Here is a 15,932-nt window from a genome sequence, read left to right as displayed (position 1 = left end):
CGTCATGACAGGTTGAAAGATGTTTGGTAGTCCAGTGGTTAAAGTGTTCACTTGTCAAGTCCTGATCTCATTCCTCTCGTAGGTACCATGTTAGAAACCATTAGTTGTGGCCCCTGCTGTGATGTGGCAGGAATACTGTTTAAACAGAGTAGGACCTAGACCAGCACTTAGTCTCTGAAAATATATAATTTTTATGGAAACAAACAACCAAACTTTAATTAAAAAGAAGCCCCAGTGAGCCTGAACCTGTGTAAAAATCTAGACTTGCTTCATTTAGATCTATAGCATTACAGTAGAGTTGGACGGAAGGTCAGTAATATGGTTTAGGGACTGTAAGAAAGACTAAATCACTCACTGTTGTCTCCATCTTTTGAGGACCACGGTATGACATTTTTAGGTTGAAAAAAGATGGCTCAAAGGTAGGATTTTCTCATGATGTTTTTGCTTTAACACATCCATGATGATGACATGCACGTAAATGTTGTTATGTATTTCATGTTTCAACAAAAACTTGAGGTGGACAAATGAGCCTCATCAGTTTTTTAAAATTAGGCCCCACTTGTGAATTTCATTGAAATTTTGATATAATTTAACATATTTCCTTGATTGCAAACTGGGCCTAAATAAATGCTGTGCCTCTATTAAATGCCGGGGTACAGGCTATCTGAAAACGACCAAAGCTGGGTGTCAATTAAATGCCGTTTTCTTCATAAACTCCAGGCCTACATTAAATCCCAGATAGTTAAAGACACATGAATTAAATACATGTAGAGGGAGTTTCATGACTCATACTGTATTGTATCTCAACTACTCTGCGTGTACACCCCATTGTCCCTGCTAAACAGAAGCACTTTAGAGAACTTTTAAACTAAGATACTGAAGATGAGTCAGACCAAATCATGAGTCGAAAATTTAAATTAAAATGTTTTAAATGGGTAAAGAGGGTCTGAAAGAAATATACACCTTGGCATTTAATCAAGAAAAAATGTTAGATGCTTGGAGTTGAATACTTTTTGATATCTTTTACTTATATATTTTAGTCTGTAGCAACTTTTCAAGTAAAACAGTCTAAAGGAGGAGCTGTCAAGGATTGTTTATTAGTGTAGGATAATATCAGTCTCAATGAAATCATGTTAGTTCTCATTAGCACTAACCAAGGATCTGAGGACATCCCATTACAGGTAACGTCAGACGGACTTTTCGGAACTATGACCGACTAATGGAATGACTGACAAGAAGTTGACATTAGTCAATCAAAAGGCAGCTTTCTTGTACTTCAGGCCACTAGATTCAAACTGGCGACTAAGCTTTGAGACATTTTTTGATAACTTCTCAATTAAAAATGTGAAAACTGAACAAGAGAACATTCTGGAATGGCTCATAGATGGCCTAGATTGTATGGATTCAGTCATAAAGCCTGTAACTGTCATGATCTGGTAAGCAAAGCTCTGATTGGTCGGATGAAAGGTCATTTTGATGTGACCCATAATGTGATGTCCTCAGATCTTTGTTTAGAAACCCCAGTGAGAACTAAGACCTGATTTTAATGAGATTGAGGATTATATCTAATAGCTGTCTGGTCACATCTTCTGTGCTGTAGGCACTTGTATCAGCCCTGTTGGAAGTTGAGAACAAACAGCTAATGATGTACGCAGTCTGTTTGCTGCTGTTAGTTCTGAACTACCCTCATCTCAACCCCGTATCATCTTGGATGGCCTGATGCTTTTAGTGAGCATTTGCTTAATGCTATTTTATATGGAACATTTTCACAGATCATCGTCATGTAACAGCCGTAGTGAAAGGTGAATCTTTTAGTGGAGCTATCGCACATTCTGATATTTGTTCATCCGCAAAGATGGATCAGCTTGTAAACATGTATGTCTGCAAGTGTCGGCTTTCAAACTCTTTTGGAGCTCTTTGGCGGCATGCTTTGGGTCAGAGAGTGTTTGAGAAGTACAAAGTATTATGTAATGGTGATGTGTCTGAGTGAGAGTGTGATATGGGTTTTATACAATAGTTGTATTGTCTGAGCTATAATGTTGCTGTCTGCTATGGCTTTTCACCCACCAACGTAGCAGAAGAGGATGCAAGTTGTTGAGAGTTTGCCAGACTTAAGTTTACTAAGTTGTTTCATGTTGAAAAGTGAAATTGCTACCTGACAACAGGAGGAGAGTTTTTCATCATTTTACTTGTGCTAATAATTTGTCACTAGGCCATTTATTTTTTGTTAGGTGGTTAAGAAAATTCTTTGTAGGTGTTGATAAATACTTTTAATATTCAAGATTAATATTGCTACCTTGGTAACGATTCCGAAAGATAATTCAATAGGACTTTTTTGTTAGCATAGAGATGTTTATAAGTATTACTCACCATTTCTTACAAAACAGTGGTGATAAAATCTCTTGTTTTATGGTTGTTGTTTTTTCATTTCACCGAAGCGTTGACCAAAATATAATTTATCAAAAGTCATTTTATTTTATTTTTGATTTCAGTTCTTCTTTGTTGGTCTTTCTCGTAAACCAACTAAATGTTTTATAAGGCCCTAGCTTCCAGATAAAAGGATAGTGTAGGTGATGGAGACTGTGATCGGCATGGATCAGGCAATAGCATTGATCAAGAATGTAAGAGAACAGTCACATACCAATACTACGAATGTTTTGGTTTCAAGATGGTGGCACTTCTGAGGACTAGCAGTGGTAGATAACAAGTGACTTTGAGTTACTGGTCCTTTGGGTTTTTGGTATTCCAGTTTCTCATTGCTAAACTGACCCCATATTGATTGCTGACCCAAAACATTCAAAGAGACTTTGAAATAATGCCATTTGAATACATATCCCAGACCTATCACTCCATGGAAGGATGACATCTGCTGTCACAACAGAAGGTAGAATATGAAGATAATCTATGTTTTATTTTGATGAACTGTCCTATCAATTGTGATCTTTAATATTATAGATAGGAACAATAATTCCAAATTCACAGACAAATCTAAAATACCACTATTTCTTGCAATGCTCATATATTTGTGTAGGATTGTTATCTCTCATCTGTAATTGATTTTTTAACCAGTGGACAAAACCACACAAGTAATAACATGTGAAAAGTCCAGCCCATATCAGTATCATCACCGTTGATGTGTGATGGAAAACGGAACTTCGAGATTCTGGCTGATGAATAACAAAATTGAGATCATTGATCAGGCTTCAGCTAAAAAAGAACTTGACTCACTAAGCTGCTTTAGTGGTTATAAGACATTGGATTGTGGTCCAGCAGACACAGTTTTATTGCAGAAAGTTGGGTTGTTTCCGATGGATTGATGATGAGCGGAAGTTGTATTATTGATTCCATCAGGATCGATCAGATTCCGGGTTCCAGGGTAAAATATCGTGAGCTGTTGCGATCTGCAGATACCTGGATGAGTGAACAAACCAATCAGAGGCTGTTAGTAATTACATTGTAGCAGACCTAGTCTGGTCCTCTGGGTAGTGTCTTTGGGGTTGATTTAGAGGGTATTTATGTCTTCTGCTAGCAGAGCTGACACACTCTAAGGAACTACTTACGACATTGACAATTGAATTGGATTCCATTCAGAAAACTGATAGGGCTTTCACATAGGATCGAGAATTGAGTTTATGTTCTCGGATGACAACAAATCAAATCTGTGATTTGAAATGAAGCTGTAGGTTGTTTGATAGATGAGGATGAGAGGGTATGAACATGATCTGGAAAAGTTGTTTGTAGTCACTATTTTTCTCAATGGAAGATCTGACGCTGTTTTGGTTACTTTTTCAGCAGTTGATTGATGATATGTTGTATCATGATGGAGACTTTTGTACTGACTGATGCCCATCTTTATCTTGTTGAAACCAGACTTCAGTCTGCACTTTAGCCACTACACTAATACAATTCCAGAGTCTAGTGAATTCTTTTACTGTTTAGTAAGTTCTGCTCATGGTAGCCCATGAAATGATAGCCTGTGACCATATTAGAAGATTTGATGAAACTTTCTTCCATACTAGGACTTACATCTGTTTCACTATGTGTTTGCTGTTCAATTAAGATTTGTTTGTTTATTTGTTGTCACACTCAGCAATATTCCAGCTATATGACAGCAGTCTGTAAATAATCGAATCTGGAACAGACAATCCAGTGATTGACATCATGAGCATCGATCCACGCAATTGAGATACGATGACATGCATCAGCCAAGTCAGCGAACCTGACCACCCGATCCCATTAGTTGCCTCTAACGACAAGCATGGTCGCCTTTTACGCCAAGCATGGGTGGCTGAAGAACTATTCTAATCCAGATCTTCACGGGTTTAATGATGAATTGACTTCAATATTTTTAGTTTCTGTAGGTACACAAACTCCATGAATGTGAAATCATGTTGGAGTCCATTCTTATACATATGTATGTCTTCAATAATAACTTCATAGACTGCTTACTTAATCATTAATGCAAAACAGTCATTAACATTAGACAATAATACAAAATAAGGAACCTCATTCATCGCAGTAATGCAACACATGGCCTGCCCATTCTGTTTTGAGCAGGGTTAGAAATTAACACTAGCCTGTTAGCCTGGGGCTAGTATAAATTTCTGTGGGCTAGTACAAATTTCAAAATTGCTCCATTGTTTCAACTTTACAGGGACAATATATTTTTACCCGGGCTAGTGAAGCTTTTAAGTTTATTTCTATCCCTGATCAGCCAATCAGGAAACAGTTGTCGTTAGGTAGAGTGGCCTATTTCTTTCGGTGTATGGAAGCATTAACAAACAAAAAATTACTTGGTAAGCCAACAAAATGCACGGAATCTCTTCCATCATTTGTTCTGCAGTATTTTATCAAGCTCTACCAACCAATTATATTGTTTGAATTATCAATTAAGATTTCTTGAGGTCATCAGAATTGTCTCATTTTCTTCCACAATAGAGGAGTGCTAGCACACAGGCTCTTATCACACAAGCCAGTAATTGAGCAATATAGCAAACTTTTAGAAGCAAGGAGGGAGCCTTGCTCATCACAGGAGATAAGCGGGTCTCGATCTTAAACTTTGATGTAACCTCATTGGATTGTCAGATTGATAATACATTTAACTGCAGCCGTCTGCCATGTTGAGTGCAGTTTAAATGTCTTGAAGTACAGAATGTCTTTATGAAGGGAGTCCATCTTTGTTTGTGATAAACTGTACTTGGGTCACTGAGTGTTGAAAAACTGATTAAAAATAAGCTGAGGTATTTCGAACTTTAGGACATGATAAATTCTGTCTGCTACTGCTCAGTCAGGTGTAGGGTGAATGTTCCTCAGTCAACTTGCCACTGAAGAGAGGTATGTTTGTGGGATTGTTTCAGAACACTCTCCACCAAGATAAGGGAGGTAACTGAAGTAGGATATATAGCTGCTACTATCTCTCCAAACATGAAGGAGATATCATATAAGCATTTAATTTCTCGTATATGTTCCTATGTTGACACTGATATGACTGGAACCACCTGTTGTAACTAGTCCTCCAGAACCTCCATACATCAGACATTACTGATAAAATACCTGCTTGTTAGACATGGCCATGTGTAGGATCGTGTTCAGATAACGTTACTGAAACAGTGTACATCATTTCTACCACCTGTTGCAGAAATAGCCATAACCTTATATACATGCACCAGGCTTGCGTTAAATACAGAATATCATATCTTCAGAGATAATGACATATGCTATGTGCTGGTAATGTGAGTGGATGAATGTTGCTGTCAGTACTTTTACAGCAATGACATGGAAGCTAGGGCAGACAGACCAGTGGTTATCGCATGTGTGAGTGAGTGAGTGAGTGAGTGAGTGTGAGTGAGTGAGTGAGTGAGTGAGTGAGTGAGTGAGTGAGTGTTGTTTGCTGCTGGGATCAGCAAGATTCCAGCTGTGTTTATGGTGACGTGTCCAAAGACTAATGACATTTCCTGGTGGACTATCACTTTAAAATTAAGTAGATGTTAACTCTCTGCAGAGCATTTTTTTGTGACAAGTGAAAATAAACATTAATTTCTAAACTTGAATCATGAGCACTGCCATGGTGCAATGTCACACAGTGAGCCCGTGCAAACGTTGTAACTACACAATCCTGATCTCTAACACATCTCAACAAGCATGAGATCCCACCCCAGATTGCCGAGAGTGACACTAACAAGGGATGTTGAGTATAGGATAGGTTGATAAGCACCTTTTTTTCTTATTCCTCTGTTAAGAATCTTGCAATCCTATGGGTAATCCGTACCACATGACGAAAAAATACATTTGAATGTTGACCCCAAAATCATTTGACTGACACTCAAATATTGACCAGTCACATGATCAGTAGTGACATGTCACTTCATGAATATTGACTCGTCTGATAGAAAACAAGATACCAACATTTCACGATTCACCTCGGCCAGCGACCCCTTCTTTGGTCTGAACGGTCTGTGGCCTCGGTCAAGTCAGACCACCTCAGGGGTCGGGTCCTTGTCCTTGACCTCGACAGAGTAACTATTTGTCTAATGATACCCAGGTATTTATCATCTAGGTATTCCAGGGTACCATCAATCCCAGTATGGTGTGCTTGTTACGCGGTGACCCAATGAACATTGGGTGGCCATTATGGTTGGTGAGCAGGGATAGCTCTTGCATGGCAACTACCATTTTGTGAATGAAACCCTGGTACAGACAGGTGCTCACACTGTTGACCTCTGGTTTGTAGCTCCATACTTGACTGTATACTACAGGCTGCCATGCGTCTTCAGGCAGTTGTATTGCTGATAGTAACCGAACTGGTACATAAACGCTAATCAGAAATACTTCAGTCATATTGTGACAATTATATTTCTCGAATTAGTCATTATTCAATCATTAAACTGGCATCAGAAATATTTTAGCCATATTGTGACAATAATATTTCTGGCATTAATCATTATTCAATCATTCTAACACTCTTTTGGAAACAAGAAAGCGGTAACTGTTATCAAACCTGTCATACAAGACTAAGGCTTAGTCTCTGTAAAATAATAAATGTTGATAGAAAGAAGCAGCTACTTTCAAATTGAAAAGGAGCCCAGGGAGATTGGAGATTCAGAACCTGTAGAAATCTAGACTTGCTTCATTAAGGCCTATAGCACTACAGTAAGGGCTGGATAGAAGGGAAAATAATATGGTTCAGGGACTGTGAGACAGACTACTTTCATACTTTTCTAGGCAAAACAGGACAGTAGGATAGCCTAGTGGTTAAGTGGTGGCTTGTCACAGTTAAGTCCTGTGTTTGATTCCCACATTTGAATCCCAATAACAGTAATAATCAGTAGAATATGTTGTGTAAATCTTAATTATTTAGTTTGTCTTAGTTTTATCAATCTGTGCACGGTGATGCAGCTGTGTTTACGTCCCTGACGAGATCTGTGTTGATGTTGGCTTGAGACAAATTATGTATTTGGATGTTTCAAGACCAGACTTAAACCTTTTTAGAGTACCATTTTGTTGCACTTGGACACAATCCAAAGATGTATATTTGTTAGATGGAAGTTGGTGTCATATTGTGTGTATGAGTTCTGTGGAGATGTGTATTTGTCTTCTGACAGAGAACGCAGGAAGATACTGACAGGATGAATTCAGGAGTTGCATGGACATCTCATGTGTGTGTGTTGCTTCTAGAGTCACGTTTCACTGATGTGTTTTTCCTAAAGCAATTATATATCAACTTTTTTCTCACAGAAATAACATCCAATTGTTTGGCAGAAGTGTCTGAAGTGTTATGGCTTAGTTATCCATGGTTTACATTGGAGCCTGAAGATGAACAGTGCCTGTTTAAGTCTGATCTTTTTTTTAACCTTCTGCCAGCAAGTTAGCTTAGTGGTTAAATCATTGGATTGTCATGCCAAAACGTTTGTTTCATTCTCCACATTGGTATAATGTTTGAAGATAATTTTTGGTGTCTCCTAATATTGTGAAATATTGGTAAGCCAGTGTAATATCTCCTCTTACAATTGTCCTTTTTAAAAACATTTTTGCATCTTAGACCAGAATGAATTTGAGTACCTCATTCCTGTTAGAGAAGGTGATTAAACTGTTGTCTGTGACTGCCAATATTACTTAAAAGGTCACTTCCTGAATAATATGCTTGTACTAAACCAGATTGCACAGTCAACCAATATTAATTAATGTACTGCTGACTATTGAGAAATGATAAAATTCATTGGACTCTATACCATGAGCTAACTCCAATGTGTCAAACAATTATTAGACATTTACCCATAACTTTAAACCATTTAGACTAGCAGAATAGCTATAAGAGGCCTATGTCTGTAACTAGCTATAAGTGGCCTATGTCTGTAACAAGCTATATGAGGCCCACATCTGCAACTAGCTATAAGAGGCCTATGTCTACAACTGGCTATATGAGGCCCACGTTTGCAACTAGCTATAAGAGGCCTATGTCTACAACTGGCTATATGAGGCCCACGTTTGCAACTAGCTATAAGAGGCCTATGTCTACAACTGGCTATATGAGGCCCACGTTTGCAACTAGCTATAAGAGGCCTATGTCTACAACTGGCTATATGAGTCCCACGTTTGCAACTAGCTATAAGAGGCCTATGTCTACAACTGGCTATATGAGGCCCACGTTTGCAACTGGCTATGAGACGCCTACGTCTGCAACTAGCTACAAGAGGCCTACGTCTGCAACTGGTTATGAGAGGCCTATGTCTGCAACTAGCTTTAAGAGGCCTATGTCTGCAACTGGTTATGAGAGGCCTATGTCTGCAACTAGCTTTAAGAGGCCTATGTCTGCAACTAGCTATAAGACGCCTACGTCTGCAACTAGCTACAAGAGGCCTACATCTGCATCAAGCTATAAGAGGCCTACGTCAGCAACTAGCTATAACAGGCCTACATCTGCAACCAGCTATAAGAGGCCTACATGCAGTGTGTTGGTGCTGCTAATTACAGCTGACATGCACCGTACACCATGATGCTCCCCACTGACTCGCTGCATCGCGCTCCATCAGGTGGTGCAATATCTCACACACCTGTCTTGTGGAGACGTTTCGATGGTAAATCATACATAGCAACTTCAGTAAAAATATCTTCAAAGGCACAGTGGATGTCATTCAGTGAATAAAAGTTTCACCAATCTTGGCATGTTTTCTACTTTTATGGTATCGTGTGTTCTGGGGCTAACACAGTGCCACAATGGAGGACAGGGAATATGCATGAAATGAAAGTGAGCAGAACGGGACAGAACATAAGAGATGAGAACGGGAGATAGTTGGGACAGAGATTACCAGCTGGTATTCCTCTGCCAGTGTTTCCTGTTTGATGCTACAGGTTGCTATATTGGTGGAGAGGGTTTGTTGTCTTCAGTGTTGGATTGCTGACTCAGCAAGATGAGATTGGCGTGATAAGATGCTTAAAGGCCTGTTGAAAGGGGAAATAACAAACAATCAGGTTCTGTAAAAATGTTGAATTCTATGTTTCATCATAGTGTAACAAAGAAGTTTGCTGAGTTTGAGGTTGATAATTTGTTTATATTCTGATCGAAACGATGAGCGTAAACATATGATGGTCAACGAAAATATTCCTGAAAAATTTCAATAACATACAATGAGTCAAAATAAATCCTGGCTATGGTTTTCAGACAGGATATACACATTATTTTTATCATAGTTTAAACAAGGTTGGTGACTGATAGTCTGCACCAGGACTGTGGAATATATTTATTTTATGAAAAACAATGCAATCTAGAAACGTACACAAAAGCGAGTCTAGCCAGCTCTAGCTAGCTCTAAATCAGCATAGGGAAAATCTATTTTTTTTAGTTTTAGAGTCAAGAAGGGTATTGTGTAATGTAAGATTTCATATACTAAATGTTAGTCTAGGTGACTGATGGAAGATACTGAAAGCTACAAAAAAAAAATGGAATATTTGGGATCTTGGATAATTCCAGTATTAGCATCTTTGGTAAAAAGGCTAGCAAGAAAGGTTAGGGATTCACATTCAGTATTGCAGGTCTTGTTGCATTCAGCAGGGAATTGAAATTTAGTGTAATGTGTTAGTTTGTGAAAATAATTGGTGGGGAGGTGTATCTATTGAAATGATGTTTTTATTCTGTGATAGCGTGTTTCTTTAAGGAAGTATAAAAGCCAAGGTTCTACTTGGAAGTTTAGTCAGTCTCACCGTCCCTGAACTGTATTTATTTCCCTTCCTCCTAGCCTTAACTGTGATGATATAGACCTAAATGAAGCAAGTCTAGATTTTCCACAGGTTCTCTCTCCTATCTCACTGAGTCTCTTTTTCAATTTAAAGTTCATTTCTATCAAAAATAGAAAAAAATATATATCAAAATTATATATTCTCAGAAACCAAGCGTTAGCCTACCCCAAATCTGAGTAAGCTTACAGAATAGAAGCCTCTTGTTTACATACATCCCCCATGATCCCAGCAGTGTAACTGTGCCAAGTTAATATAGTGATCTATACTTCTTATTGTTTCTCCATCTTGCTCAGTAAGACATTAAAGTATGTCCCCTCCACATCCACAACCTCAGTATATGTTTGTTGGTATGCCTGTTCTAGGTGGTTTCAATTAGATGAGCCCTGTAGGCTTCATCCACCATGGTGTATTTGTCTTGAACTGATCATTGGGAGTCACATCTCTCTGGTCCGTCCACTCCGAGGTTATCGAAATGTGGATGTGCTGTGCTTGTAATTGTGATGAAATGATGTTTATTTATCGAGGAGTCTTCCTGTATGTGTATTTATAGTCTGCACACATACAAACATGTGGCTAGTGTGAATCAGAGCCCAGTCTGGCGGGGCCATTATGTATACACATTCCTGGTGAACGATGCTTCATTTCCTAGATATGCCGCCTGTGGTAGCATGTACACCCACTCTGTGTTGTCCACATCCGGTATTATGCTTTTATTAAATGTTTAAAAACAGTTCAGGAATAAAGAATATTCTTAAAGCAATACCCAAGAAATATTCCAGACCAGAATGATTAGATATGAATATTGCAATAAGAATAATGGGCAATAATGTAAATATATACAACTCAAAAAACATTGTAAGGGTCACCCAATTCTTTCGTGTTACTAAACTTAATATATAAAAAGAAATTGGCTGATCCTTAACTTCTTTTGAGTAATATATATATACACAAGGTCAATTTGTCTGACACTCATTCTGTGTAGATAAACAGAGAATTTAAAGCAGAATTTGCTAATAGGAATACATGTATTTGAATTAACAGTGTTGTGTACATCTGTTGGATCTGCTGACCCGTGGTTTGAATCCCAGATTTACCCTCATTATCTTCCTTGATTTGTCAGCACCATACACATGCTCGGAGATTTTGCCTCATTGGTATGAGTACATGTGGAATTTCCTCCCACACTAAGCCGACTACCCGTGAGGATTTTGGGTTCAAATTGGTCCCCAGGAACCTATGCATGTCATAAGAGGTGCCTAAATGGGTCAGGTGGTCAGACTCAGTGACTTGGTTGATTGTGTGTCATCGTATCCTATCTGCATGTATTGATGCTTACGTTCTTAATCACTGGATTTTCTGGTCCAGGCCTGATTATTTACATCATATTTTTTTAATGTTATCAGATTGAAAGTTGCTATAAAACAATGCTAGCAGGTGTTTAGTGCATCAAATACCACCGACCACCAAACTATAACCGATGTTGTATTCATCTGTTTTTTGTTTCAGTGCATGTATCAACTAGTCAATGAGGCTCCCTTTATGTACACCAACGAGCTGGAAACAGTGGCCTCCCTTTGTTTCCGAGCACTCGATGGCTCCAACTATGACACCCGCTGTGCTGTTGCAAAGCTCCTCGGCAACCTGATGGCCACAGCACAAGCTCCTCGACAACCACAAGGTAGCTCAACCATGCAACCATGCAACCATGCAGGAATGACAACCTGTCTCAGTTTAACAGTTGGGGCGGTCGGGTAGCCTAGTGGTTAAAGCGTTCACTCATCACGCCAAAGACTCGGGTTCGATTCCTGACATGGGTATAATGTGTGAAGCCCATATCTGGTGTCCCCATGCCGTGATATTGCTGAAATATTGCGAAAAGCGGCGTAAAACAATACTCATTCAGTTAAACAGTTCTACACAAAGAGCAGTAAAGCTTAAATGTTGAATGTTTGTAATTTGTTAATGACAATGTGACAAAATAAGATGCTTTCGTTCTTCCCTTAGCAATATGGGACAGTTGGGTAGCCAATTGGGTAAAGTGTTTCTTGTCACATGGAAGTCCCGGGTTTTATTCTTCACATGGTACAATGTGTGAAGCCAAGTATAGGTGTCCTTTCATTGATATGGCTGGAATCTTGCTGGGGGAGACATCATCCATACCTACTCTAGGACCCACTCTTGGATGCTATGTTAAACTCCATTTCACCTCACCTGTATTACCAGTATACAGTGGGATGGTGGGGTAGCCTTAATGGTTAAAGCATGCGCTCGTCATGCCGTAGACCTGGGTTCGATTCCCCACTTGGGTACAATGTGTTAAGCCCATTCTGTTGAAGCCTCACATGATATTGCTGGAATATTGCTTAAAGCAGCGCCAAACGAAACTCTCTCACCAGTATATAGCATAATATGTAAGTCCCAACTCACCCTAGGTTATGTATATGTATGTACACCAGTGTTTTGGGTCATTTTAGTACTTTTTGATGATATGCTCTACAACATTATATTTTTATTTCAGTGAGAGGGCGATCAGTAAAGTTGATGGATGTGCTAAACATACTAGCAGCGGGGTTCCTTCGAGGGGGGATTGGCTTCCTGAAGGGGTCTACTGCCGGAGAGATGATCAAGGGCACTGGCAGTGTCAACAGGGAGATACGGGTCGGAGTCACCCACGTAAGTCTACACTGTGTCACACTGTGTCACACTGTTTCCCTGACTGTATTGTTTATAAAACAATGTCTTCCTTGTTCACATCATCTAGGTGGGATTAGCTCCTTTACCTTACATGTAAATTCCAAAATATAAAAACAACACGGAGACAAGATTTTGGATTGTACACCATTGTATTCATTTCACACACAGGCTTACAGGGACAATTATTTTGTTGTCGAAAGTTTGATAAAATGGATAGATAAAAAAATAAATAGATACGTATTGATGTCACTAAGTAAATAAATAAAGCTAGATGCTTAACCTCAACACAATGTGAGGGGTGGTCGGGGAGCCTTGTGGTTAAAGCATTCGCTCGTAACGCCGAAGACCCGGGTTCGATTCCCAACATGGGTACAATGTGTGAAGCCCATTTCTGGTTTCCCCCCTCTTGATATTGCTGGAATATTGATAAAAGTGGTGTAAAACCATACTTACTCACTCACTCAACACAAAGTACAGTTTCTCATTAAAACACCTTCAAAAAACACTTACTTGTAGGGTACCATATTTTGATAATCTCAGGTTTTGTAAACCTTGACTGAAGATGTAATAAACAAGATCCCTACATCACTGTTTACACACTGACACTATAGTTATAGCTTGTTGAAGATCTTGTTCAGTCTATAATGTATGGTAGGTATTTCATGGCAATGTGAAAATCCCACAAATAACTTTCTCATAACTGATACATCAAGATAGCCCTTGTCAGGCATAGAACAGAGAAATAACTGCAATACAACAGCAGCACGTGTAGTGTTATCAAGGAACCTGGGACATAATTACCATATAATCCCTGGTTTGTGTTTCTTGGAGGTGTACACGGCAGTGTTTATTATGTATGATCACAAGGGGTAGGTGTGTGGTACCTTCTAATAAATACATCAGTTAGCTTGATTAGGTTCAGGGTTGTCTAGTCGACATTCATGGCTGGATGCTTATTGTTGGATGGTGGCCAATTGTGCTTGAGGCTTCTCTTCAACTTGTTGGGCTGGCTTCTGAGGCAGGAACAAGGGGGAGATCATACACCGGCATCACTTTGAAGTTGGGGACCTCGGGTTGTATTCAGTCAGGGGAGAGCGCAGGTGGTTCAGTGGTCAAATGTGTGGAAATTTGATGTGTCGTGTTGTCTCCCTTAGTGGTGTCAGGATCCTAGTGTGTATGGGTTTCAAGAAGGTTGTAAACATCTTTGTGGTGTCAGTTTGGGTTTTCTTCCAGCGTTTAGCAAAAACATTGAAAGAACTGAAATACTAGTTAAAGCAGCATTAAGCTCAACTTATTGAATCATCTAAGGCCACACATTTTTTTTATTTTTTTGTTTCACAGGCCTGCCACCCTACTGAAAAGCAGCAAGCCTAAGTAATATATTTAACATAAAAATATGTATTTTTTATGTCACCTGCTATTAATATAGGCTCTCTTACACAATATTAAATGTTATACATATAGTATATACATCACTATCAGTGATTCAAGAGGCAACCTGTAGTTTAACTACACAGCATAATGACTTTCATATAAATAATAAATAAAGAATTATTTCGACCGACCTTTAGTGGAAAAGCTGGAATAAATGCATGAGATATAAAATTATAATGTTTGGTCTAATGGAAGTAGCATAGCAATGTAGGTTGGAATGTGAAACAACAGTTATATAACTGAAAGTAAGAAAGCTAATAGCACACACCAAAACCACTAATGTAAGACCTGATAGGCAGATATAGGTCTGTATCACCTGGGGTAATTCAATACTTATGTACTGGTGCCAGATATGAGAACCACATGTCCACAGCTATAACGTGAGGGGGAGGGCACCACATGTATACAACCTTTATATCAGATGTTTAGGGGAGGCTTAGGCCTTTAGTTTTATGTGCTTGGTTTACAATACAGTTTGTAAAACTTACTGTTTTATGGTTAGATGACAGACAATGCTTTCTTGAAGTGATCTTTTTTAGATTTTGGTTGGAACCGATATGAAAATTAATGTAATGAAACACAATTTCTTTCAAGGATTACTTTGAATGAAATGGCAGTGAGGCTAAAAAATTCCCTTCCAATATGATTAACACTGAAGTTGTTACTACATGTATATGTACTTACAGAAAAAATTAACAGTTGACAAGAAAATTATTACTGTCTTGAAATGAAATATTTCTTTCACATGTTTAAAATTCTGAGTCTGTGGATATGATTTATCCATCAAGACAAAAATTCTCACTTGTGAAGGAATAATAAAAATATTTATAAATCATCCTTGGCTTGGGGGAATACAGACTAAGAAATCACTGTCAACAAAGAATATTTAAGTAAATATTCAAACTTGTTTTGGTAGCTACATCCAAGTAGGACTCCACACCTAACAAGCAGAGTTTCCAGGAAGATCACATCTATGTTTTATGCATGTTGGAATCGACTGAAATGTTGGGAAATTTAATTGTTTAATATGCTGTGGAGGTTTTGTGACCTCTTTCATACAGATCGTTACTGGATTTCACACACTGGTGGCTGAGTCTTGCACCTGATGAAGTACCTGCTTTGTTTACACTTCATCTTGGAGCATGTTCAAAGTGACAACTGCCTGTGTTGGCTAGGTGCTTGCCACTATGATGGCTACTGCAGGATGCCATGCAGAAACTATATAAACATTGCTTGTTTGTGCAAGTGATATGCTTAATGACTTAGCACAGTCCTTGCCAAGTTAGGGCACCTGCCTTCCAACTGTTAGCATAGAACAAAGGGATTACCTGTTGAAAGTGTGCCAGATAATTTTATTTTGATTATAAACATGGATGAGTTTCGGTACAGATTTTTAAAAACTATTTTTTGGGTCTACAGACAAGTAATTTTATTATTAAACAGACAAATCAGTAAAGTGATTAAAGAAACTAATAACAAAATTAAACATTTAACATCTAAAACTAATTTTTCAGTCACTTATGTTAGGGCATAGTCAGACAGACATACAGACAAACAGTTTATTCGTATAT

General features: G+C 38.6%; 1 protein-coding gene across 5 annotated transcripts in view; it reads left to right on the top strand.

Annotated features, from left to right (window-relative positions):
- Window positions 1-15,932, top strand: part of LOC139444397 (HEAT repeat-containing protein 5B-like) — a 127,396-nt gene that overhangs the window by 70,846 nt on the left and 40,618 nt on the right. For all 5 annotated transcript variants that reach the window (XM_071225365.1, XM_071225361.1, XM_071225363.1 and 2 more), the window contains exons 6-7: window positions 11,740-11,911; window positions 12,752-12,906. In XM_071225365.1, coding sequence (XP_071081466.1) covers window positions 11,740-11,911; window positions 12,752-12,906 — 327 coding nt within the window. The remainder of the gene's footprint in view (window positions 1-11,739; window positions 11,912-12,751; window positions 12,907-15,932) is intronic.

The sequence above is a fragment of the Haliotis cracherodii genome, unplaced genomic scaffold (assembly GCF_022045235.1).
Source record: "Haliotis cracherodii isolate W230 unplaced genomic scaffold, xgHalCrac1.p SCAF_5, whole genome shotgun sequence".
NCBI classification, from domain to species: Eukaryota; Metazoa; Mollusca; class Gastropoda; order Lepetellida; family Haliotidae; genus Haliotis; species Haliotis cracherodii.
This window is presented reverse-complemented; position numbering and strand designations above follow the sequence as displayed.